Below are 21,731 nucleotides of genomic sequence, written 5' to 3'. Positions count from 1 at the left end.
ACATCCATCTGCATGTCTGTCCATCTGCTTGCCTGGCAGTTTCAGTCTATTTTTAGCAGATGGAAAGAGGGAAGAGAGAGCTTTCATAACAGCAGTAAGGGAGCTGCCAAAGGGAGGGAGGAAAGAAGGGAGAGAGGGAGGCATTAGAATTTAAGTATAGAGTTATATTTGTATTACTAGTGGTGCAGAACGTATAGAGTATTAAAGAAATATTTTGTCTGTATTTCAACACTTGGTCTGGTAAAGGACATTGTCCAATCAGCTGCAGGATGTCCCGTAGCCACGCCCCTCCGCGCTGTCTATTTATAATACTGCAACAGTGTATTTGTGACAGTTACTGTAGGATTAGATGCTGCATCACCAGCACCACCAGCAGACCTGCAGCTTCACTTCAATGGATGCATCCTGACCTCTGTTTGATTTTACAGCTTCCTTTGCCAGTGTCAGTGTAGGCTTACATAACTTCAGATTTATTCTTTTTTTTTTTTTTTTTTTAAATATCACGAAAGTTGCTGCTGTTTTTTCCCCCCTTTTAGTTTAAACTTGACAGTATAACAATGACAGAAGGGAACAATATCCAGGAAGATGCAACGGGCAAGGATGCGGTGCCTGCCGGCGTGCCAGCAGACGAGAAGCGCTCGGAGGAGGCGGAGGAGGTGAAGAGGGAGAACGGGGACAGCAAATTGAGCGTCCCAGAGCAAATCGCGGTGGCTCCTGGAGCGGAGGAGCCCGAGTTTGTGCATCCGGAGGGCGGCTGGGGATGGGTTGTCATGCTGGCTGCCATGTGGTGTAACGGCTCGGTGTTCGGGATCCAGAACGCCTTCGGTATACTATTCCTCTCCCTCCTCCGGGAGTTCGGTAACGAGGAAGATGATGACCTCCGCTTCAAGACAGGTGAGAGTCGGGGCGGGGGCAGAGAGACGAGAGGGGAGGGGAGAGGGGTTCAGGTTAGAGGTGCTTACATTTCACCTAACTGGCTTTAAAATACACAATGTAATGACTTTAAATGGACTTATGTTGCTAGCTTGAGTTTGTACACATACTGTTTTGTGTGTAAATGTGATTTAACGTCTCACACCTGTCAGCTACGTCACACCTCCAATCACACACACATTACAGTTTAAAGTTGTAACGTTTATGATGTCTTCTCATGGACGCATTAAGTTGGACGGTGTGTGGCGAATTTATAACCCTCGGCAACCACACACACACACACACACACACACACTCACACTCTCTCACACAGAGACACACTTTATCTAGTTTTATGTAAAAACTCAATTGTATTAGCTTGTTTTACTAGTCGAATGAATTAAAGGTTTTAGCCTATAGCTAACTGTACATACTGTAAGTAAGCTAACCTCAGCTAGCAAGTTATACGACTTGTCGTTTCCTGGTGAGAGAAGGGGGGGAAAAAAAGCACGACAGATAGCCACTCAAACAAAAGAAAGTGTGGTTAAATGACACTGTGGTGAGGTTGGAAGTGCAGCAGTTCTTCTCGGTGGCCAGGTAGTGCCACGGTGCTGAATGTGGGAGTGATATTTGTCGGTGGTTGTATTGTACTGGTTTGGGTCAGTAAGTGAAAGCTGACAGCGGTTAGGGTTAGAGTCGCAGCGTGCTTCTCCTGACATGAGGAGAGAAAGTTTTAGTGTGGCGCTTAAATGATGAATGGAGTAACTGCAGATGCTGCTCTGTAAAAAAAAAAAAAAAACACTAAAAAAAACAAAAACGTAGTTATTCACATAGTGCTTCATCGTTAGGAGTGAGTTAAGTCACTGAATGAAGCAGCTCTACTAAAAGTCACTGTCCAAGAGTGGAACAAAAGCCAGAGCAGCTAGCCTACAGCTGCAACACTCATTATCATGACTTACCCTGTACTGCTTTACTGTTCCCTCTTCCTCATATTATAATTTCTCATGTGTTTTTTTTTCACATTGTTTTCATCACTTTATTAATTTGTTCTGGTACAAAATAGGCAATAAATCCTCCACAACAGACTCAACAACTCAAAGCAAAACAAACCATACAACAAAACATAAGCACTGCAAGATTTATTGGCAAAGCCAGCACTGAAGTTAAATGATGAAGGAGTTTCTATGTTTTTTTTTTTTTTTTTTTTTTAAATGAAAAGCTTGTTTAAATCTGTTTGGTTACTGCAGATAAAGGCTTAGGGATCAGAGTGAAGGAAAAGATCAGGAAACAGAAAAGCTCTCTTTACTCATTTAATGTGTGTGTGTGTGTGTGTGTGTGTGTGTGTGTGTGTGTGTGTGTGTGTGTGTGTGTGTGTGTGTGAGAGAGAGAGAGAGATGGTCTAACCCCATGAATAATGACCCTGTGTTGTTCCGCTGTGATTACAACCACCTGTTGTCAGTGCAGACAAACATGTAAGACTAAAACTACACTTTTTGGTCATGTGCCTAAAACAGTGATAGTGTGTGTGTGTGTGTGTGTGTGTGTGTGTGTGTGTGTGTGTGTGTGTGCTAAATAACAGCTGCGAGGGGTAAATACTGGTTTTGGTTAGGTAGGAGATATCTTGGGTTTCTGCTTCTAAAGACAAAAATGAGTTTCATTGAAACCAACACCCCCAGCCTTTGTTAGATGCAACTTTAAAGGGTTATTCCAGCAATTTAGCATTACACTTCCATAAAGTTTGGGTATTTGCAACAGGCAAATTATTAAAATTGAATTGGAGAATCAAAGACACACAATAAAATACCTTCCTATAATGTCACTCATTCACATCTTTCCTTTCTTGGTTAACACACATTTCTTTCTAACTTAAATGCCAATATTTTATAATGCAGACACTTATGCCCAATCTGAGATAACCCTGATACTTTCATTACGGTTTGCTCTGACATTATCCAACAGTTTTTTAAGGCTGGGTAGGGTTCTGCAGCGGTTGTAATGTTGTGGTGTATGTCTTCATAGAGCGGTACGTGTTGCGATTTGGAGTATCTTAAATCTCCAGTGGGTGAGGGTTACAAAATAATCCCTGATACACTTGCTTTGATTAAAACCCGCTGAGCTGCACACAGACGCACCGTGGCTACTTTGTGCAATATAAGAATTTAACTCATTGCCCAATTCATGAATATTTTGTGTCTTGTTTGTTCTTTGTGTACAACATCTGACTGTCATCAAATTTTCACTTAATTTTCATCTTTCTGTATATAGTCTTTTATCAGATTCAAATCATGCTATTGTTGTCTTTAGAGCTCTGACTGACATGGATATACAGCAAAATACACACACACACACACAAACACATACCACCCTTCCTCGGTGATCAGAGTTCATTGGTGCTCTGTCTTGATGAGTGATGTCTTTTCCTAAGTGAAGCTAGCAGACAACTGGACGGTGAGAATGTGTGGAGGAGGGGGCGACAGCTGGACTCGACTCGCTTATGCAACTCTCTCCAAAGGTTTCACTTTTTTTCCATTTTGACAAAGTGATATGAAGGCTCAGAGAACAGCTTTGCATGCAAAAGATAATGGCAGTCTAATAACAGAACTCCAGAACCAGAATTCATTCAATATTGAGGGCATTTATTTCTATTTCTACTCCAGCTGTGGGAGTGTTTATAATGAATTGTAGATTGTATGTTGTGATAAACCATCATTTCTTATAAATAAAACTAAATCAAAATAAATGCACAGTATATAATCAGGTAACTTTTTGCATTGTCAGCAATGCAGAGTAGTTGTGATTTAGCCAGGAAACAGAACACAATGTGCCTTTTGGATTTAGTTCAAATTCAGCATGTTATGTAATCATTTAGGTATCTCCAAACCTTTGAACTTGGAATTGATTTGGTCTCAACAAGCTCTGTTTCTTCAAAACTGCTGTAAAGTCATCTTAGTCGATTACCAGTGTGTTCCTGGTCCAGTTGGGTTTGAGTCAAGAACAGGTCCAAAAGGCATATTCTGAGTAGAACCACATGTCCATCCATTCTCTTGTACTGCTTATCCTCTGGAGGGTCCTCTAGAGAGAGCCGGAGCCGATCTCTGCTGGAGATTGGGCAGGAGGCGGGGTAAACCATGGACAGGTCGCTAGTTAATCACAAGGCTAACTTGAAGTATAGAAACAGACAACCATTCACACTCCTGGGAAATTTAGAGTCACCAATTAACCTAAGCTGCTTGCTTTTGGCCTGTGAGAGGAAATTGGAGTACCTGGAGAGAACCCACGCAGGCACATGTAGAACTCCACACAGAAAGGCCACAGCCGGCCGGTGGGTTTGAACCCAGAACCCTCTCGCTGTGAGGTGATAGCGCTAACCACATGTGTACTCATTTAACCCCGAATCATTCCTTTTTTACAGTTCACCTTGCTGTCTTGGAGTTGGACTGAAGCCTGCTAGTTTTCCTCCTCAAATTTTTTTGTGAGGGGCATTAGAAGTTGAGGCGGCTCATATTTTTGCTGCATTGACACAATTTTTTTCATCATTGGTTTGAAGATTAGGACTAAAAATTGGGCAGGAAAAGTTGAGGGAGATAAATCTTTTTGCCTTGGTACTTTACCATAATCGTCAACTTTTTGTTTGTCTTTTTCTTTCCTCGTTCTTTTTTCATGGTGGGTTTACCGTGCTCAACATGCCATCCTGTCACATTTTGGTGAGAAATGAGTTTTACTTCTAGATTACTTCTGCAATCTAGTGTAAGCGCTGCATCATTTCCTGCCTTTATCCAGCTGTTATCCCCCATTGAAACCGCTCACAGTCTGTCAATGTCTCATTTTGGCAGAAATGGTATTCATAAGGCAGAATGCCAAGGAGTTCTTTATCAATGGGGTCATAATGTTGCAGTTTCCTCAGTCACTGTACTTGGTGTGTCACCAGGCGTGTTTCACTTTCTTCTTTGGAAGGTCTGTCAGACCGTGTTTTCCTTACACGTGCTAGCAGGATATAAGACGCTTTCGCTTCTGTAGTATGACCTGGCCACTTTGGTATGAGCCTTGGCTCATGCTCATGAGCGTAATGGTACTGTAGCAGTAATGGTGGAGTACAGCATTTCTCAATCGTGTGTGTGTTTGCGTGTGTGTGTCTGTGTGTGTGTGTGTCTGTGTGTGTGTGTGTGTGTGGGTAAAGTCTAGGTCAGTGATCCCAATCCATGCTTTCTGTGACTGTATAATTTCACAGATGTCCTTCAATTCAAAAAGTTTGTTTGTAGAGGAAATAGGGAATTTTCTGCAAATTTGCACATAGCGACATGCGTGTCTGTGAGTCCAGACAAGAAGCAAATTCATGCAAGATGATCAGTGAGTAACACCAGTGTTCCTATGTAATGTAAAGTTTTGATTTACAGTTTCCTGATTTCCTGTTCTCTTCCGCTCTGCTAATGACGGTAACGTTGCATTTCCTGCTAAGCCTGTTGTTCCTGCACCTATTCACCTCCTTGAAGCCAGCACACATTCATTTGCGTTTTGTCTGCCCAACATATTCCCATTGAGGACATGAAGTGCCGCTTCAACTGAGAAGGCCGCTATTTACAGCAGGTTTTCCTGTTGTTAGAGGAGGGCTGACAGCCATCAGTGGGCTGGTTGAGTGGTTTTGAAGTTGGACACCGCTGTAGAGGAAGCGCAGGGGATAGCAAGAGACAGAGGGAGGGGTCGGTCGACTTGAAGGTCAGGATGAGAGACCAGAAAGACTTGGTAAACATCATGAATCATATTAATGGGATCCCTTTCCTTTCGTCAGTGGTATTTTTGTCTCACTGTGATAAATAGGTCTAAACTGACAGAACTAAATGAGAACATAATATATCTATCCAATACATATTTTCTTTACCTAGTACTGTACAGTACAAATTCTGTTGAAGGGAAGATAAGATAGAAAAAATAGGAAATAAAAGTGAGTGATTGTTTTAAATTTAAAGGGGCACTCCACCTTTCTAGCAGTGAGAGTAAAGGGGGTCGCTCGGCTGTCATTGGCTAACACAGGCATGAATGACTGGCACACAGAGTGGGATTTGTCCCATTGGCTGTAACCTACTGTTGCGGCTGTAAAACGGTGGATACATTGTTTTGAGTGTCAAAATTTGATGCATTCAGTCTGATAACATTTAGGAAGTTAAGAGGACCCGCACTATTAACAGCCAACATGGGACTGTTACACCCGACATGAGATTTGATCAACAGAGAATTGATTGATCACTGGCTGTGATGGGCTTAATCATCATTGTGTGAAATCATTTGGAAAGAGCTTGAATAGCAGATGTTCATTTATATGTAAAAGTTCCACAGTGCAGGTTTAACTCAGATTGGAGCTTTAGAACTTGTGGGAAAGAGGAGGAACACACACCAGTGTTGGAGAGGTGCTGACCAGGATGAAAATACAAGCGTGAAGGAAGGTAGTTGCACACTCAGCATTGTTTGACATGACAGTGTTCTTCAGGGTACTGAAGGTCACAACAGCTTAATAGACATTATATAGAGGATGGGTTATGGGTTGTTAGAAAGGGGTTGGTTACACTATTAAGTATTTAGATTTTTCCAGATATCCCACACTTTTCAGTGGTGTCTAGAAGTAGGAAATAAGTTCCTTTATTCATCACCGAGTATATCCGTCGTGATTAAGCCTGTTTTGTCTGGACATTGGCACATTTTAAAAATCTGATCTTGGTTTAAGTCATTTCTTCAGTGACACCCCTGCAGTTGTTTTTTCATGAGGCAGAAACCTTAGTGACACTCTCGTCCATTCAGAGTCCAGACTCCTCCTGAAGACCTGCCACGGTGGGAATCACAGATGTGATGGTTGTGCGTAATGCATCAATTCTTTTAAATGTACCGATTTTAAACACCCTCATTCAGGGAAGAAATTCCTTATTCCCTATTACAGGGGTTATATACATTGTGTCTTTTTTAAAAATAGCATATGAATCAGTGACTTGCTCCTGATATGGTATGTACATATGATTGAAGACACTTCTCCCTATGATAGATAGATTGATTGTGTCCTATCCCCTATATAATGTTAGTTAAGTCCTTCAATACCAATGAAGAAGATATTTCTTACTTAAACTATTCTTGCATCACGGCCACAAATGTGTGACTACCTTTCTTCAAGCTTTAGAATTTGTACCAGAAATCCTGTGTTACAAGCTGGTGGTGTAGAGACTAAAAGACATTTAACAAGCAGGGGAAAGCCTAATTTGTAATGAGTTGCATTATGGGAAATGTAGTATCCACCTTTTTTGGAGTTTGAACCAGACCATGGACTAAAAGTCAGCATTTATTTTCCTCTGCTGCTTGATTTTGACCATTATCTTTATATTTTTAATTTGTCAAAATATCCCCAACTATTATTGAACTGCAACATTAAACTGCTTAAGTGCCCCTTTAATGTTTTATGCCTGTTAATACATGCAGTATGAATGTGATTTTTATTATTTGAATTATAAGTCATTTGTCATGTTCATCTGCAGCCCTAAATATTTTCATATGTCTATTGGAAAATATTGTCACATGTCACAAGCTCATTTTATTGTAATATATCATTCAGCCTTGCTCAGCATTCAGCCTGTCCTGTTTTTCCCTTAGCTTCAGTCTATCTTCCAGACACAGACAATGCTCACACACACACACACTGTTTTGAGAGCGGAACTACATCCTGGCTAAGGACATGACCTCACCTATCTGCACACTCCGTTTATCTTGAGACAGCAGTTTCCCTTCCCTCTGCACCAGCACTGCAGCCTTTTACAGGTTCCCTCCATTTGTTGTCTGCACATACGTATCTATAGGAGGAATGTTATAGGCACTGCTATGGGGATAATATATTGTATAATTGAAGACTAATTTCTCAACATATTTATACATTTCTCACTAGATGGTACATCTTTAGTGCATGACTTCAGTATAAGTAAGTAATATTTGGCACATGGAGGACTTTATCTAGGACATGTGTCCCCTGTGCATGTTAGATATGACACTACTTTGGCCATAATTAGTGACATTTTAAGAGGCCAAGTGGCTCAGATGTTCATGCATATGTTGAGGCCTTAGAAATTAGGCTGGTGTACTCATGTTATGATGAGTCAGTTTGTTTTGTGAATAATTCTGTTAAATTTGACCTCATTTATCCCACATGGGGCAATTTAAAGGGCAAAATTAAAAGGCACAGAGCGAACGTGATGCATGACATGAAGCTGTTTCCATTAGTTGTTCATTTACTATTTGTTTACTCATTGAAGTGCAGTGATAGGTAGTTTTATACTTTTGTGTGCCGACTGTTGAAATCACGGCAAGCTTAACTGTTACTGTTACTTTTCCTCAGGCTTCCTGTCTCTCTGTGGCACTCACAGGCAGGCAGTTACACATTGAAAACCCATCTGAGCTTGCTGTGTTGTGAGACCCAACAGTGGACATACCAACGTACATGTTGCAACATGCTCCTTCCTTTCAAACTCAAACTCATGTGCTGTTGAAGCTGCACATGCTTAGAAACCACCTCCACAAAGAAAACACTTAGTTTAAACTGGTATTTAAGTCATAAAAGATGATTAGATTATTGAAGACATAATTTGGGATTGTGATATGTATTTTATATCTACTTGTATAAGCTTATGTTTGAATGCCTATTTTATATCTTTTATATGTTCAATTTTAAAGTATTGAGCAGTTATTGTAGCTCTGTCCCAGAGAGTCTACAACAACTTAACATCTCTTAAAACAGTTGTACGAAATTTACAGTATGTCTTATCAGTTCAAACAGTTCACTTAATCTTCTATAGTCAGTCAGTGTATGTGAGGGAATGTGTTGTGGTATTTCCATTTCCCTTTGAAATGAAAATCTCCCCATGGTCCTGTTTTAATCAAATTAGTATGGCCCATGTGTGTCCCTTTCACTTTGGGGACCACGAGTTGGCCGTTGTTGAAGGACTCCTGCTGGAAACACAATGAAAACCACTCCATGCCTGATGCCTTTGAATGAAAAGATAAAAAATATATAGGAGACCCCTGGGTTACTTTCTGATCTGATGGTGATATAGCTGTGACAAAAGCTGTACTTAACAGCACGGCACCAACAGCACTGTGTATTATTCAGGTTATTAGTTACATTGCTTAATAGATCTGTTGGATGTATTGTTTCAATCATTTCTCTTAATTAGTGTCTGCAGTTTGTATGGTTTAATCTTCATTTACTCCACAGATAAGTTAATAGGTTTCTTTGCTTAAAGCCCTGTAGAGCTCATTGTTATTTAATTAAGTAACACCAGGGTTCGAGGCTAACTGAAAGCAGCATCTCTAATCTTTAAAATAAATCATTAAAGAAAACACTCATACATCAACAGGGGTGGATTTAGTGATTTGGGGCCCCAAGGCAAACTCTGTATTGCTTTACAAAGTAAAGAAACAACAGTTTGATTTGGGAAAGTTTACATTCACTTCAGCACAGTTACAATTGTTTTTGGGGATGGTTGTGGGACCGTGGTAGGAGCCCTGTAACACTAAGCTGGTTGAAGCTGTAGAATGAGTCTTTATGATTAACCATAAGGAGATTTAAGCATAAAAAGTCAAGTTACAAACTTGCGTTGCGAGGCACATTTTTGTCTCAGCAGGGTCATTCTGTAATCCCACAGTCAAAGAAATATTTTATATTTTTACAGCATCTAGGTCGCTCTTAGGGCTGAAACTAACCTAACTAACATCGTTGAATAATCAGTTAATTATTTTCTGGATTAACCAATATTATTTGGTCTATAACATTTCAGAAAATGGTGAAAAATGTCGATCACTTTCTCTCCTAAAGCCTAAGATGAATTCCATTGTCTTCTTTTATCCTGACCAAGAGTCCACAACTCAAAGATATCCAGTTTACTGTCATAGAAACCAGAACATATTCACGTTTGAGAAACTGAAATCTGAGAATTTGTACATTTCCTTCTTAAAGAATGACTCCAAATGATTAATGGATTATCAAAATACTGGGTGATTCATTTAATAGTTGGCAACTAATAAATGAATCAACAAATCGTTGCAGCTCTAGTCTCTTCTATTCCTTTATCAACACTAAAGAAAAGTGTCCAACGATAAGAGCTTACAATAAAATATTATATAGGGTTTGCTGAGAGGAAATGCCAAATGCACTTTTACCTCTTGTGGCAAGAAGTAGACATTTGTAAAGACCAAATAGAACATTGACGTATTTTACCAAACAGGACATTGTCTCCTTTGCCAAATATAATGGACACAAAATTGGAAAATTGAAAATCTTAATCAACCAATCACAGCACGCAATGCAGGGGCGGGGAGGTCCAGCCCATACACCGGTATGACCTGTCAGGTCAATGGCCGTCACATCTGTGTAACTGCCTTCGGTTCCCTCCCTGTGGGAATGCCAGATGGGGCTATTCCTGGGCCTCTCGCCATAAAAGCCACTTGTCTGTCATCTAATGTTAGAGCAGTAGAAGACCTTTGGACCAAATGGCGGCTTTAGAGTCACTGACTGTGCTGTTTTGATGAATCTGAAGTAACCTGAACTGATGTGGTTGATTGACATTCATGGCAATAACAAGGAGTCATCTGACTGTATTTTGGCTGAGTATTATTTTCTCTCAGCACGAAAGGAAAACATATAGGGAAGCAAAATAGATGAAGCTGATGTTTTGTCCCTGGAAGTGAAACCTACACACTGACTTTACGATTAAGTTGAAAATATTATTCCAGTATCACTGCCTCTGAGGACCTGTCATGCTGAGTGTGAGCTAGCCAGGAAAAGTGTTTAATGATCACCTACTCACTCACAGACATTGAACTTCAACTAGATATCCGAGGTGCAAGTAATTGTCTGGAGTTTGACTTGCTTATGCCAACATTAGTTGTAATATAGTTTCATTGTTGCAGCCATAAAGGGTTAAAATTTAACATGCTTGTTTCATCATTTTTGACTGAACGTACAAGATGAGAGAGCTCTAACAGCTGGCCTGCGTGGGCAGCTTAGTTAAAAAAAACAACATTACATAAATTGAATCCCTCCAAAAAACCTTGACAAGTTTTAAGCATACACAGGCTAATGATTGACAGGCCATTTGATCTGAAGCGCACGTGAGCTTGAGTCTGAGTTTAGGTGAAGGTTGACGAACGATAAAGCATAGAGCAGGTAAACATGTTGGAAGAAGAGCACCACTTCAGTGGCAGCAGGAGGACCAATCATCAGGCCACAGCCTGAGGGGCTGGAGTGCACATGAGCAAATGGCTGTGAAGACCTCGCTCTCAGGCAACGTCTGATTGACTGACAGGGAGGTATTAAAGCTGGGGGATGTATCAAGCTGCCAATAATCATTCAGTATTCATTTTGACACAGAATCATTAAGTCAATGCACCGAGATATTAGTTAGATATTAAGATGTCAATATAGTCAATAAGATTTGATTCATCCCTGTCTAGATGCAACACAGAACTGTGGGGGTGTTACAATGCACTGTGATTCAGTTGTATTTACATTACAGTTATGGCATTTTCGCAATAAAGTGTGTGTTAGAAAGATAGACATTAAAGATGCATTTTCAGATTTTGTTCCAGAACCTCATAATGAAAGCTTAAGCATATATTTATAGACTTTTCTTCAAAAGTCCAGCAGGGTTGGGGTTAAACTCTGATTTGAAGATAGATGCAGTTTGCAATATAATGTCTTGTAGGTAATTCAGTTTGTAATGAACAGCTCAGAGCTCATATTGCACATCATACATCCTATGCAGCACCATATGAAATCACACTGACAAAATAATAAGATTCAGAGTAATATGATCAGTCTGGTCTGTGTATGTGCATCAAATGTCCGGCACAGACCTAGAAGATATTATCTGTTAACAACAGTAGTAAACAGAGAAAAACATGCCCCCAGTGTTATTGCTGGTACTGTATGTATGTATATATATAAACACATGTATATAATCTTCTATAGTATTAAGTCTGATTGTAATATCATGACTAAGTTTGTCTAAATCAGAGAATGATAAAAATGATCAAATGTTTAAAAGAATACATTGATACAATGTTGATACAATGAAGACTGTACAACTTTATTAGCATGGCAATCAATAGTAAAAATAGCTCTTAAGTTTCTGACTTAATGAAGGGTCTATAAATTCAGGTGAGTACAATGAGTTTAACTGGAGGTCTTTATCAGACATCCAGTAAGCAGAAGCATGTAGAAACAAAAAGAAGGAGACCTAGGACAGAGCCTTGAGGTACTGTACAGTTCAGAACAGCAAAATGTGATTAATGTGAATTACCAAGATTAACGGTAAACTCTCTGTAAAACTATATATATATATATATATATATATATATTGTCTAATGTGTGCCTTCACACATAAGAGTGTTGTTTTTGTGCCTGTGCATTTCTATAAGCAAACCAAATCTGTACATATATTGCAATTAGCGCCTAAACTCATTTTCCCTAAACAGCTGAATTTTATATGTCGTTTTTTAAAACCTCTGTTCTGGAAATCATATTTATTTGATGTTACATTTTGTCTTGATTAAGGAATTGCTCTAAACCTTTAATGTGGTGTTTTTATTCTCTTACACTCAGATACCAGTCAGAAAAGCAATTCTAGAGGTATCTAGCTACAACTCAATGAGAGGCGTATCCAAAATGTGGCCTGGTGCCATCTCTATACTGTGCACTTAAAAAAGGGGGTGGATGAAAAGCTCCCCCAATCACCAATCAGCCCTCACACACCACCCCCTTCCTTTCCCTCTAAAACAGCATACAACTTCCATTTAACATTTTTCATATGGACCTCTTGTCCATATTTCTCTCTGTTTTACACATAGCCGTAAATATCACTTTGGCAGCTCCATCACTTTTTTTGCTGTGTCATCATGTCCTGGGTGTGGGGCCAGAAAATATTTGAAGATTGGAGTTTGAACTTGGGATGTGAGCATACAAAAACTGCCGTTTCTCACTGTTTCTCCCCCTCTAGAGCCTTCAGTGGAGCAGGCCAGCGTAAATGGCTTCCAGCTGCTGTAAGCAGGAGTTGGAGTAATGATTGTGGATGCTATATGGTCCACTCAGATGTAGCATTGTGAGGCCCTGATAAGGGGTATGGCTGGGGTTCTTATGATTTAGCAGCAACTGCTGTAAAACCATACTAGGAGAGGATTGGTTGGTATACAGTAAGACCACTTTGAGTCTCAGTTTGTCATGGGATAGAAGTATGAGTTGAGACGAGAAGCAAGAATTTCTTCAGGTGCTTCCCTGCTGAGAAACAGTCAGGCTTCACCTGCCAGATTCTCTTCTTTTATAACATCCACTCAGGCTGCAACTGTTTTTTTGTGATCTACTTATTTCAGGGGAAATTACTGTAGTACAAAATGCAGAAACCCTATCAGACTTGACAGATGCAAGATGGGACTGAAACCATGGACCTGTGCCAGTAAAGATTATACCACTCTACACTGCAAAAATGTCAGTTTTAGCTCAAAGCGCCACCTAAAGCACAGCCTCACAGAGCTACTACCATGGTCAATATTGCATGTTGACATTTTCAAACTAGGCTGACCATCTTACTGATATCAACAAAATAGCATTTGATTCAAGAAAAGTCTCAAATGCTTTTATTTACATGGAAAGCATACAATACTGGTCCAATTAATTGGAACACTATTACACTTCTTTCCAGTAAAATCTGATTTTAAGACTCAGGTGTAGATTAAAGACGGATATTTTTTACAGTGTACCTCCTGTTGAGCTAATCCTGTCCAAATAAAGATTAATTATGAATCGTAACTGGTCAGCATCTGTAGTAAATGGATAACTGGGGCTTTCCTAATTAAGGCTCGACTGGATCAGTGTAACAGAATAGTGCACAAGCAGAGCTCTGCAACACATTGCTTTGTTTCAAACAAGGAACGCTAAAAACACATTCACTAATGCATTTAATATCATCCTCCCACTTACTGTCTGACTTTCCAACCACTGGTACTAAGAGAGTTGTTGCCCTGGCAACTAGCAGTGTAGTTCACCATGAACTCCCATGGTTTTTAAACAGGTTACTCCTCAGTCCTCTTCAAGCACAGACTATATGTGTTCAAAGAAGTCATCAGTAATCTATATGATGCAAATTTCAGGGTTAGTGTTAAGGTCAGTTGTGGAGATGTTTCAGAGTTTGTGGTTCCTGCAGCTCCCCACAGGAGGGATGTTAGTAATGAGTCTCAGCTATGTGCCAAACATGTTCAGCTTAACATAGACCACAGCTTGTAAACCCATTAACCCCGCCGCTTGGTCTGCTTTGTGTTTTTTTATAAAGGAGACTGGGTTGCCCTTTTTTTTCTAATGAGACAGGCAATAGGAAACAAAGCTCTGGCAGGATTTAATCCAAGACCAGCTGGGACACACAAGCGTCTCCACACTAAATTCTACACCATCACTGGACACTTCTCGTCCTCCTCTCCATATTTGCTTTTCTTTTCTCTTTTTTTGCCATCCGTCCCCCTCACAGCAACTATAACTCACAAGTTTTGCTTGGCCTCATTGGAGCCAACAATAGTTTCCGTACAGCATGGTCCACTTCCTGACCCCAGGTCAATGCGTCTACAGTTCTGATGTGAGCTGGAGGGGGGATGCTAGGTGGAGGTGCAGCAGCAGCAGTTCAGTGTGTGTTCAGTTTCACTTCTACCTGTGGAAACCTAGTGCTCCTGAATCCTGTCCTGTTCCTTTTCAGTGTGGGGGAGAGAGAGGCCCCACAGGAGGCTCTGGATTTTTGCCAGTAAGTCAACATCAAGCAGTTTGGCCTCGTCAGATCAAATCCAGCAGCTCTGACAGGGGAAGGTTCTGTGAAAGCTGAAATACATTGAGCCATCACTGACAGACTCCAAGTGTCTCTGCCTTTTGATGTGGAAACAGCGTTGCTATTAGTGGCTAGTTAAATACAAGTTTATGTCTTCGGTTGCATTTATCACAATCAACAAAGTCTTTGTAACTAGTAGCTTTATAAGCTGAACTTCAGCAAATCTTCCCCGTGCTTACTTTGGATTAAAGTTATGATGTGCATCCCCAACTGAATCATTTGACACTTCTCTCCTTCACTGAATACTATGACAATAATCATTCCAGGAGTTTATTGAGGATTTGCTTTATGATTCCTTCAAATATCAGAACAAATGATTAAGGCCTGCTGTGGTCTAGCCAAAAATGTAATAAAATATAAAAGTAGTGAAAGATATTCTTGGGTTAATGCAAAGAAACTTGAATACTACTGAAAAAACCCTTTAAATCCACATATTCACCTTCATGACATGAGAAAAAAAACCTGTCAGAAATCAATACAGGCATAGAATGTCTACACTTGTAGATCCCTGTCGTCTCGTTGAGTAGCCTCCTTGTCAAATGGGGCGGCTGTGGCTCAGGAGGTAGAGCGGTCATCCACCAATTGGAAGATTGGCGGTTCGATTCCCGGCTCCTCCAGTCCACATGTCGATGTGTCCTTGGGCAAGACACTTAACCCCAAATTGCTCCCGTTGCTGTGCCAACGGTGTGTGAATGTGTATGAATGATTAGCTTCCCCTGATGTGCAGGTTGGCACCCTGCGTGGTAGCTCCTGTCATCAGTGTATGAATGTGTGTGAATGGGGTGAATGAAATGTAGTGTAAAGCGCTTTGAGTGGTCGAAAAGACTAGAAAGGCGCTATATAAGTACAGGCCATTTATAAGTACAGGCCATTCAAATGAAGCAGTGGTCTCTTATGTAAGTATAATTTACTGATTGTTCAGGAGTTAAATCAACAAGCTCGCCTATCAAATGGTCAGTCTTTTTCCTGAAGTTGAATTTGAAACTAGCCAAATGACTCCAGACAACTCAAATCTGACATTCTACTTACAATAAATCTATCTTGTATTCCTACATATCTGCACATGACAACCACAATATGGTTAATTTATGGATAAGGTCAGTTAATGGGGACCCTTGGCTGAGTGGTTAGTGCGGTCTGTGGTGCATTCTGAAAGTTAGCCACCCGGCCAGCAGAAGTCTCTATGCATTCATCCTGCCGTGGGAATGTCAAACACAATACCACATTTAAAATCTCTTTATACTGTGAAATACAGAGATTTATCTGGATGTGAAAGGATTCATCAGCATTGTGTGAATTTTCATGGGCTTGAGTATATTTGATGTTCATTTATATGTAAAAGTTCCACACTGCAAGTCTTTGAAAATTAAATGTCAAATGCCGTTTTCATTTTAATTGTCAAATTAAATGTTCAAAGATTGCATTTTAATTTGAAATTGAGACTTAGATATTATCTGCATAAATGGAAAATGAGGTTACGTTGTTTATATTGCATTTTCATTTTAATTGAATATTGTCCACTGCACAGGAGAGTACGACTTGGAAAACTAAACGTCAAACAGCTTTTCCATTTTAATTTGAATATGGTCAGAGAACGCAGTTCCAGTATTTCTCAGACATTTGTAGGTGTGCTGTAAAAACCTCAAAGGATTGTATAATCCTAAGTCCAATATAAATGGACTGAATGGACATTATTCATTCTTTTCCAGGTTCCATAGTTTTCCACGTTGTATGTTTCATATTTACAATTTTTGACCATCTACTAAACACACACTTTGGCATTCATAGTAACACAGTAATACTTTTACCTGTATTTCATAGCATGATGTTCAAAGTTTCATGTTTCATTAACACTACAGCTACATTAATGCAGAGCTCTAAACCCAGAGTGAAATGATAAACCCTACTGCATGGTTCCATGTTGATGTGAGAATACAAAGGGACATCAGGTCCTGTTTCTAGTCTGTTGGCAGGTAGTGCAGTTGATTTATTAACACCTTTTCCTCCTCACGTTGTGTTTATTCCAGCGTGACAGTGTGAGACATCAGGCAGTCTTTAAGTGGCCTCTGGTGTTAAATGAAGCTTACCTTCATTCTCCATGTTTGAACTAGATTTCAGCCTTTTGAGCATCTTTAGTCAACAGATTCCTAGAATGTACTACAGGGACACGCTGTTTATTTGACCAAGCCGGGAAAATGGTCTGTCTCACCGCAGCAATATAAGCCAAGTATGCCTGTCCATTAGTTGTTTCCATTGACTTTGGTTAATAGATAACTCACCAACCAGCTGCTTCAATACAGGTTTTGTAAATTTATTCACAAATTGGTCTTCAGGGAATCATGAGGACCTTTTTTGTACTTGGTACACTTATTTAATGTTCTAGCTCAGTGATTTCCAACTAGGTACATGTACTGGATACCAGGTGCCAAGTGTTGCGATTAAGAGAAAATGAGCAGTGAATGAAGTAATCAGCTAAAAGTAATGAAGAAAAGTTCTAGGTAGCACAAGAAGGTCAAACAGCATGATGACCACTGAATGGACGGAAGTAGACACCAATAAAACTAATGTTGAACACAACACATTTGAGTTTGAAGTCTGAAGCTCAAGTTCTGAAAGATGTCATCTCAGAACCTTTTTGAACCCACTCTCTCTGATTTACAGAAGGCTGTGTGTTAATGCGGTTTCACTGCTGTAGGTTCAGTCATTGTGGGGTGACAGGGTTCAAAACAGAGGGGTTTCCAGCAAGGAGTCTTTAACAAAGCAGACAGACGACTTAGGGCAACTGCCTTGTCTGACAGTGCCCATGCGGGCCCGCGGCGGGCGGTGACAGAATCCTGATATTACATTTTTTCAATTTGGAATTCCTTCTTGTCTGAAGCGTAAATGCTTTTAAATCGAGAGAACCAGAAGATGAAACCGCAACAGCAATTTCCTGTTGTCTTTGAGGGATTCTTTGCTCTTCTTGTTCTCTGCCATTTATTACATTATATAGCTTAAAGCAGGATGATATCCCCACAAATATGAGACCAAGCAGAGAGTACCCCCAATGAATTTGGGTCATTTCTTTCACTGCAGTGTCTGGAGTAAGTCCGAAGAGGCTTTGGGTGTTTTGACTCACACAAGGACACCAGACTGGGGCATTGAGCAAGAGGACGGTAACTAAATATAGGTTACACGTCAGTATTTTAACAAGGGGAAATATGAATGTGATGCTTTTGACTAACGGATGTCGAATTATGTATGAAATATGTTATCAAAGACAAACTAATATACACAGGAAAACTATTTTTAGCCATGCTGAGGTCATGACTTGAGGAATGTCGGTCCAGGCTGAAATATCACACCAAATATTGAATAGATTCTCATGCAATTTTGTATAGACATTCACAGTCCTCAGAGGATGGATTCTTATGACTTTGGTGACCCCCTGACTCTTCATCTACCACACTACCACTGTGAGGTTGACATTTATGGTTTTTATTGGATTGCCTCAAAAAATATAAGATGAATGGATGAAATTTGGTACAGACATCCATAGTCCCTAGAGGATGAATTGTAATACCTTTGAATTTTGATGTAAAGCCACCAGGAGGTCAAAGTTTTCAATTATCCAGTGATGATTTTGTACATACATTCATGGTATAACGTCTGTGTTATGGGGCAACCTGAGTGTATAATACCCTGACAGCATGGAGTCAGAGTAGGATTCAGAGAAAACACACAGCAGTAAAACCAGTAGTAAACCTGTAACATGACACACCAGTCTCCCGTTACTCAAGTAAAAACCAGTCAACAAAAACATTCAAACTCCAGCTGCTTTGACTTTTTTCTCACAGCTTTCCAACTGATCTGACTTCAGAATTGAGAAAAACAACTTTACTCAGCCTGTATCTCCTGTATCACATAGACCTGTCCTTCATCTGTCATTTTAATCTGCCTATGCCTTTATTTAGCGTGGTATGTGTGATTAGCAACTTAAAAGTGCTCCAGGCAGTCGTTCCTCACTCTTGACTTCCCATCCTTTTTAGGGTCAAAGGTGCTGCACGAGGATTTCACAATTTGCGTTCAACGATTGCCGGTCCCCGTCCAATTGTGTGATTCTTTTCCTTGATGGGAATAGAAGTTGGAAACAATACATCGAAAAGCTTACAGCGTTTCTATTTATGACGCGTTTTTAAAGATCTTGATCTGGCCATCAAGCAAGCTAAAGAAAGGCATGGCATCTGTGTGCTTAGCATTGATGTTAGGCCTTTGTGTTTTCCTGATCACTCCTTCCTGTCCACTCACTGTGTTTTCCTGTTGGCTCTATTGAAGATGTTAGTCATGGAATACTTGGAAAGGCGAATGCTATGTCATAGCTGTTACCAAACATGGTCTCGGGGTTACTAAGGAAGCTGGATGCACGTATAAACAATATACAGTTTGACTGATAAACAACATCTACAAAAGGGAACCCATTACTTGGAAGCCATCTGGGAACTGGAAGGGAACTGAGAGTATACTGGTCTGTGTGTGTGTTAGTGTAAGTGAATGTGTACTTGGATACAAGAGCAACAGTGTTCTAATATTGCGTCCCCGGGATTCGCCTGCAGCATCTGTCTTCCTACAGAGAGTCTTGTTTAATGTCTTAACAGTTTAATGTTCTGGATGTGAAATGATCATCGCTGTGACTTACAGGTCATTTCTTCAGATTTTCTCATTAGCTTATTCTCCTTGTCTCCTGCAGCATGGGTTGGCTCCCTCTCCATGGGGATGATCTTTTTCTGCTCTCCCATCGTCAGCATCTTCACCGACATCCTCGGCTGCAGGGTAACCGCTGTTGGAGGCGCCGCTGTTGGCCTGGTTGGCCTCCTGGCCAGCTCTTTTGTCACGTAAGGAAGAAAATAAGAATGAGAATATTTTGCACACATTATATATGACAACATATGTACTTCTTAACCCTTACCCATGTTCATATTCTGACTCATAATTAGTCTGTACACCAATTCACATTCTTAAACTCCCCATCAGTTTGATTAATATCGTAGAAAACAATGGATGTGGATTTTTACAAATCTCAAGTGTAAAAATGGCTCAAATTTGACCCTGAACAGTATGTAGGGATAAATATAGAATGAACCATTACATTTAGCCTCTTAAGCATTTAGAAGCTTTTTAAAACATTTTTATGAACCCTTAATACATTGTTCATAAACACACTATAACAAACTAGAATGTAGAGCTTCAAAGTTCATTCTTGATCTTGGAAACACCATTTGAAAAAAAAACAGTCTCACCACAAGGTCAGTTTAGTAGCTGTTGTGATGCTTTGCCAAGATATAATGTTAACATATTCCTGAATACGTCAAGGACTTCCTGTCCATGTTCACTTCAACTATGAGATTTAAATTTCAAGTCTGACATTGAAAACAGTCATACCCAAAGGTCCATTTAGTAGCTGTCCTGGGGCTTTTAATCTTAACACATGATCTTCCTCAGTAGATGGAGTTACTTTGGAGCCAACATGGCCGAGAAAGTCCATTCTGCAGAGGAAGATAGTGTGGTGTAATTGAAAGCTCTAGAACAGCTACTAAATGGACCTTTTGGTGAGATTGTCAAACTATAATATAACTGTAAGGAAACAGTAACTGTAACATCCATAAGTGGTCTATAAACACTTAATGAAGTCCTAACAGTGTTTTTTATATAGCATTTATTAACTGTTTATATAGCAGTTACAGAGTATAAGTTTTAAAGGACGAGTTAATATACCTGCTTACAGTATAGTGTGTTGTTGAGTTGAGCTGAGCTCCTAAAACAAAGCACACTTCTTTGAGGTTTATCGTTCCTCTGTGGATGAGAGGCTCTCTCTTTTAACACTCCGTTGTTAATAATTTCTTGGAATCTCATATTTGTCCGCACGTGAGGAAACACTCACACCAACATGCAGAAATACCTGATCCAAGCAGCAAGTAGAAAGCGCTCCAGCCTCACCTTGTCATCACTTTTAAATGTAATAAATAGGTAATAAAACAATCTTAACTGCTGCTTATCAAGTGTTTCACAAACGACAGGATTGCTGACAGCTCAGTTCTGCAGTGCACAGGACTTTGGAACCACCATCCTGTATTTATTCGGACCTTCAACAACATTTGCAGAGACAGAAGTTGTTATATTAAAAGAACAAAATAAAGAACAAATATGTGTTTATTTCTCTAGAGAAATAAAGGCAAGGCAAGTCAAGGCAGTTTTATTTATATGGCAACTCAATGTGCTTTACATAAAACAAACATTTAACAGAAAAAAATTGGAAAACCCCCCCCCCCCAAAAAACAAAACAAAACATAAAAACATGGAATTTGAGAAATAAAAATAAAACCCAATTATAGTAAACACATACATACCACCCCCCCCCCCCCCCCCCCCCCCCACACACACACACACACACACACTAATAATAGAAACAAAATACAGAAACAGAAAGAGAGAAAATAAAATGCTAGAATAGAGCATTAAATATAAGATTGCAGCATAAAATAATGATTTGCTTTAAAATCATTAAAAGGAGCTGCAGTTGTTTAATGCTTTTTTGTGGGAGTCCAGTCAGAAGACCGTTATAGCAGTCTAGTCTACTGGAGATGGAAGCATGAATCAACTTCTCCTGGTCTGTTTGAGACATTAAACCCTTCACTCTGGATATGTTCTTAAGCTGATAGAAGGCTGTTTTGGTGATTGATTTGATGTGACTGCTGAAGGTCAGATCTGAGTCTATCAGCACGCCAAGGTTTCGGACTTGGTCGCTAGTTTTTAGAGAGAGTGACTCCAGATGTTTACTGACAGCAATCCTCTTCTCTTTATTGCCAAAAACAATAAAGAGAAGACTTTTGTCCTGATTTAATTGAAGGAAATTTTGGTTCATCCAATGTGTTACTTGCTCTAAACAGTGACACAATG

The 21,731-nt window shown here is 39.9% G+C and overlaps 1 protein-coding gene across 1 annotated transcript in view; it reads left to right on the top strand.

Annotated features, from left to right (window-relative positions):
- The first annotated feature begins 332 nt into the window (after positions 1–332).
- Positions 333–21,731, top strand: part of slc16a10 (solute carrier family 16 member 10) — a 38,804-nt gene continuing 17,405 nt past the window's right edge. The window contains exons 1-2 of the mRNA XM_062437681.1: positions 333–894; positions 19,525–19,669. Coding sequence (XP_062293665.1) covers positions 558–894; positions 19,525–19,669 — 482 coding nt within the window. The 5' untranslated portion in view covers positions 333–557. The remainder of the gene's footprint in view (positions 895–19,524; positions 19,670–21,731) is intronic.

Source organism: Scomber scombrus, chromosome 17 (genome assembly GCF_963691925.1).
Source record: "Scomber scombrus chromosome 17, fScoSco1.1, whole genome shotgun sequence".
NCBI classification, from domain to species: domain Eukaryota; kingdom Metazoa; phylum Chordata; class Actinopteri; order Scombriformes; family Scombridae; genus Scomber; species Scomber scombrus.
This window is presented reverse-complemented; position numbering and strand designations above follow the sequence as displayed.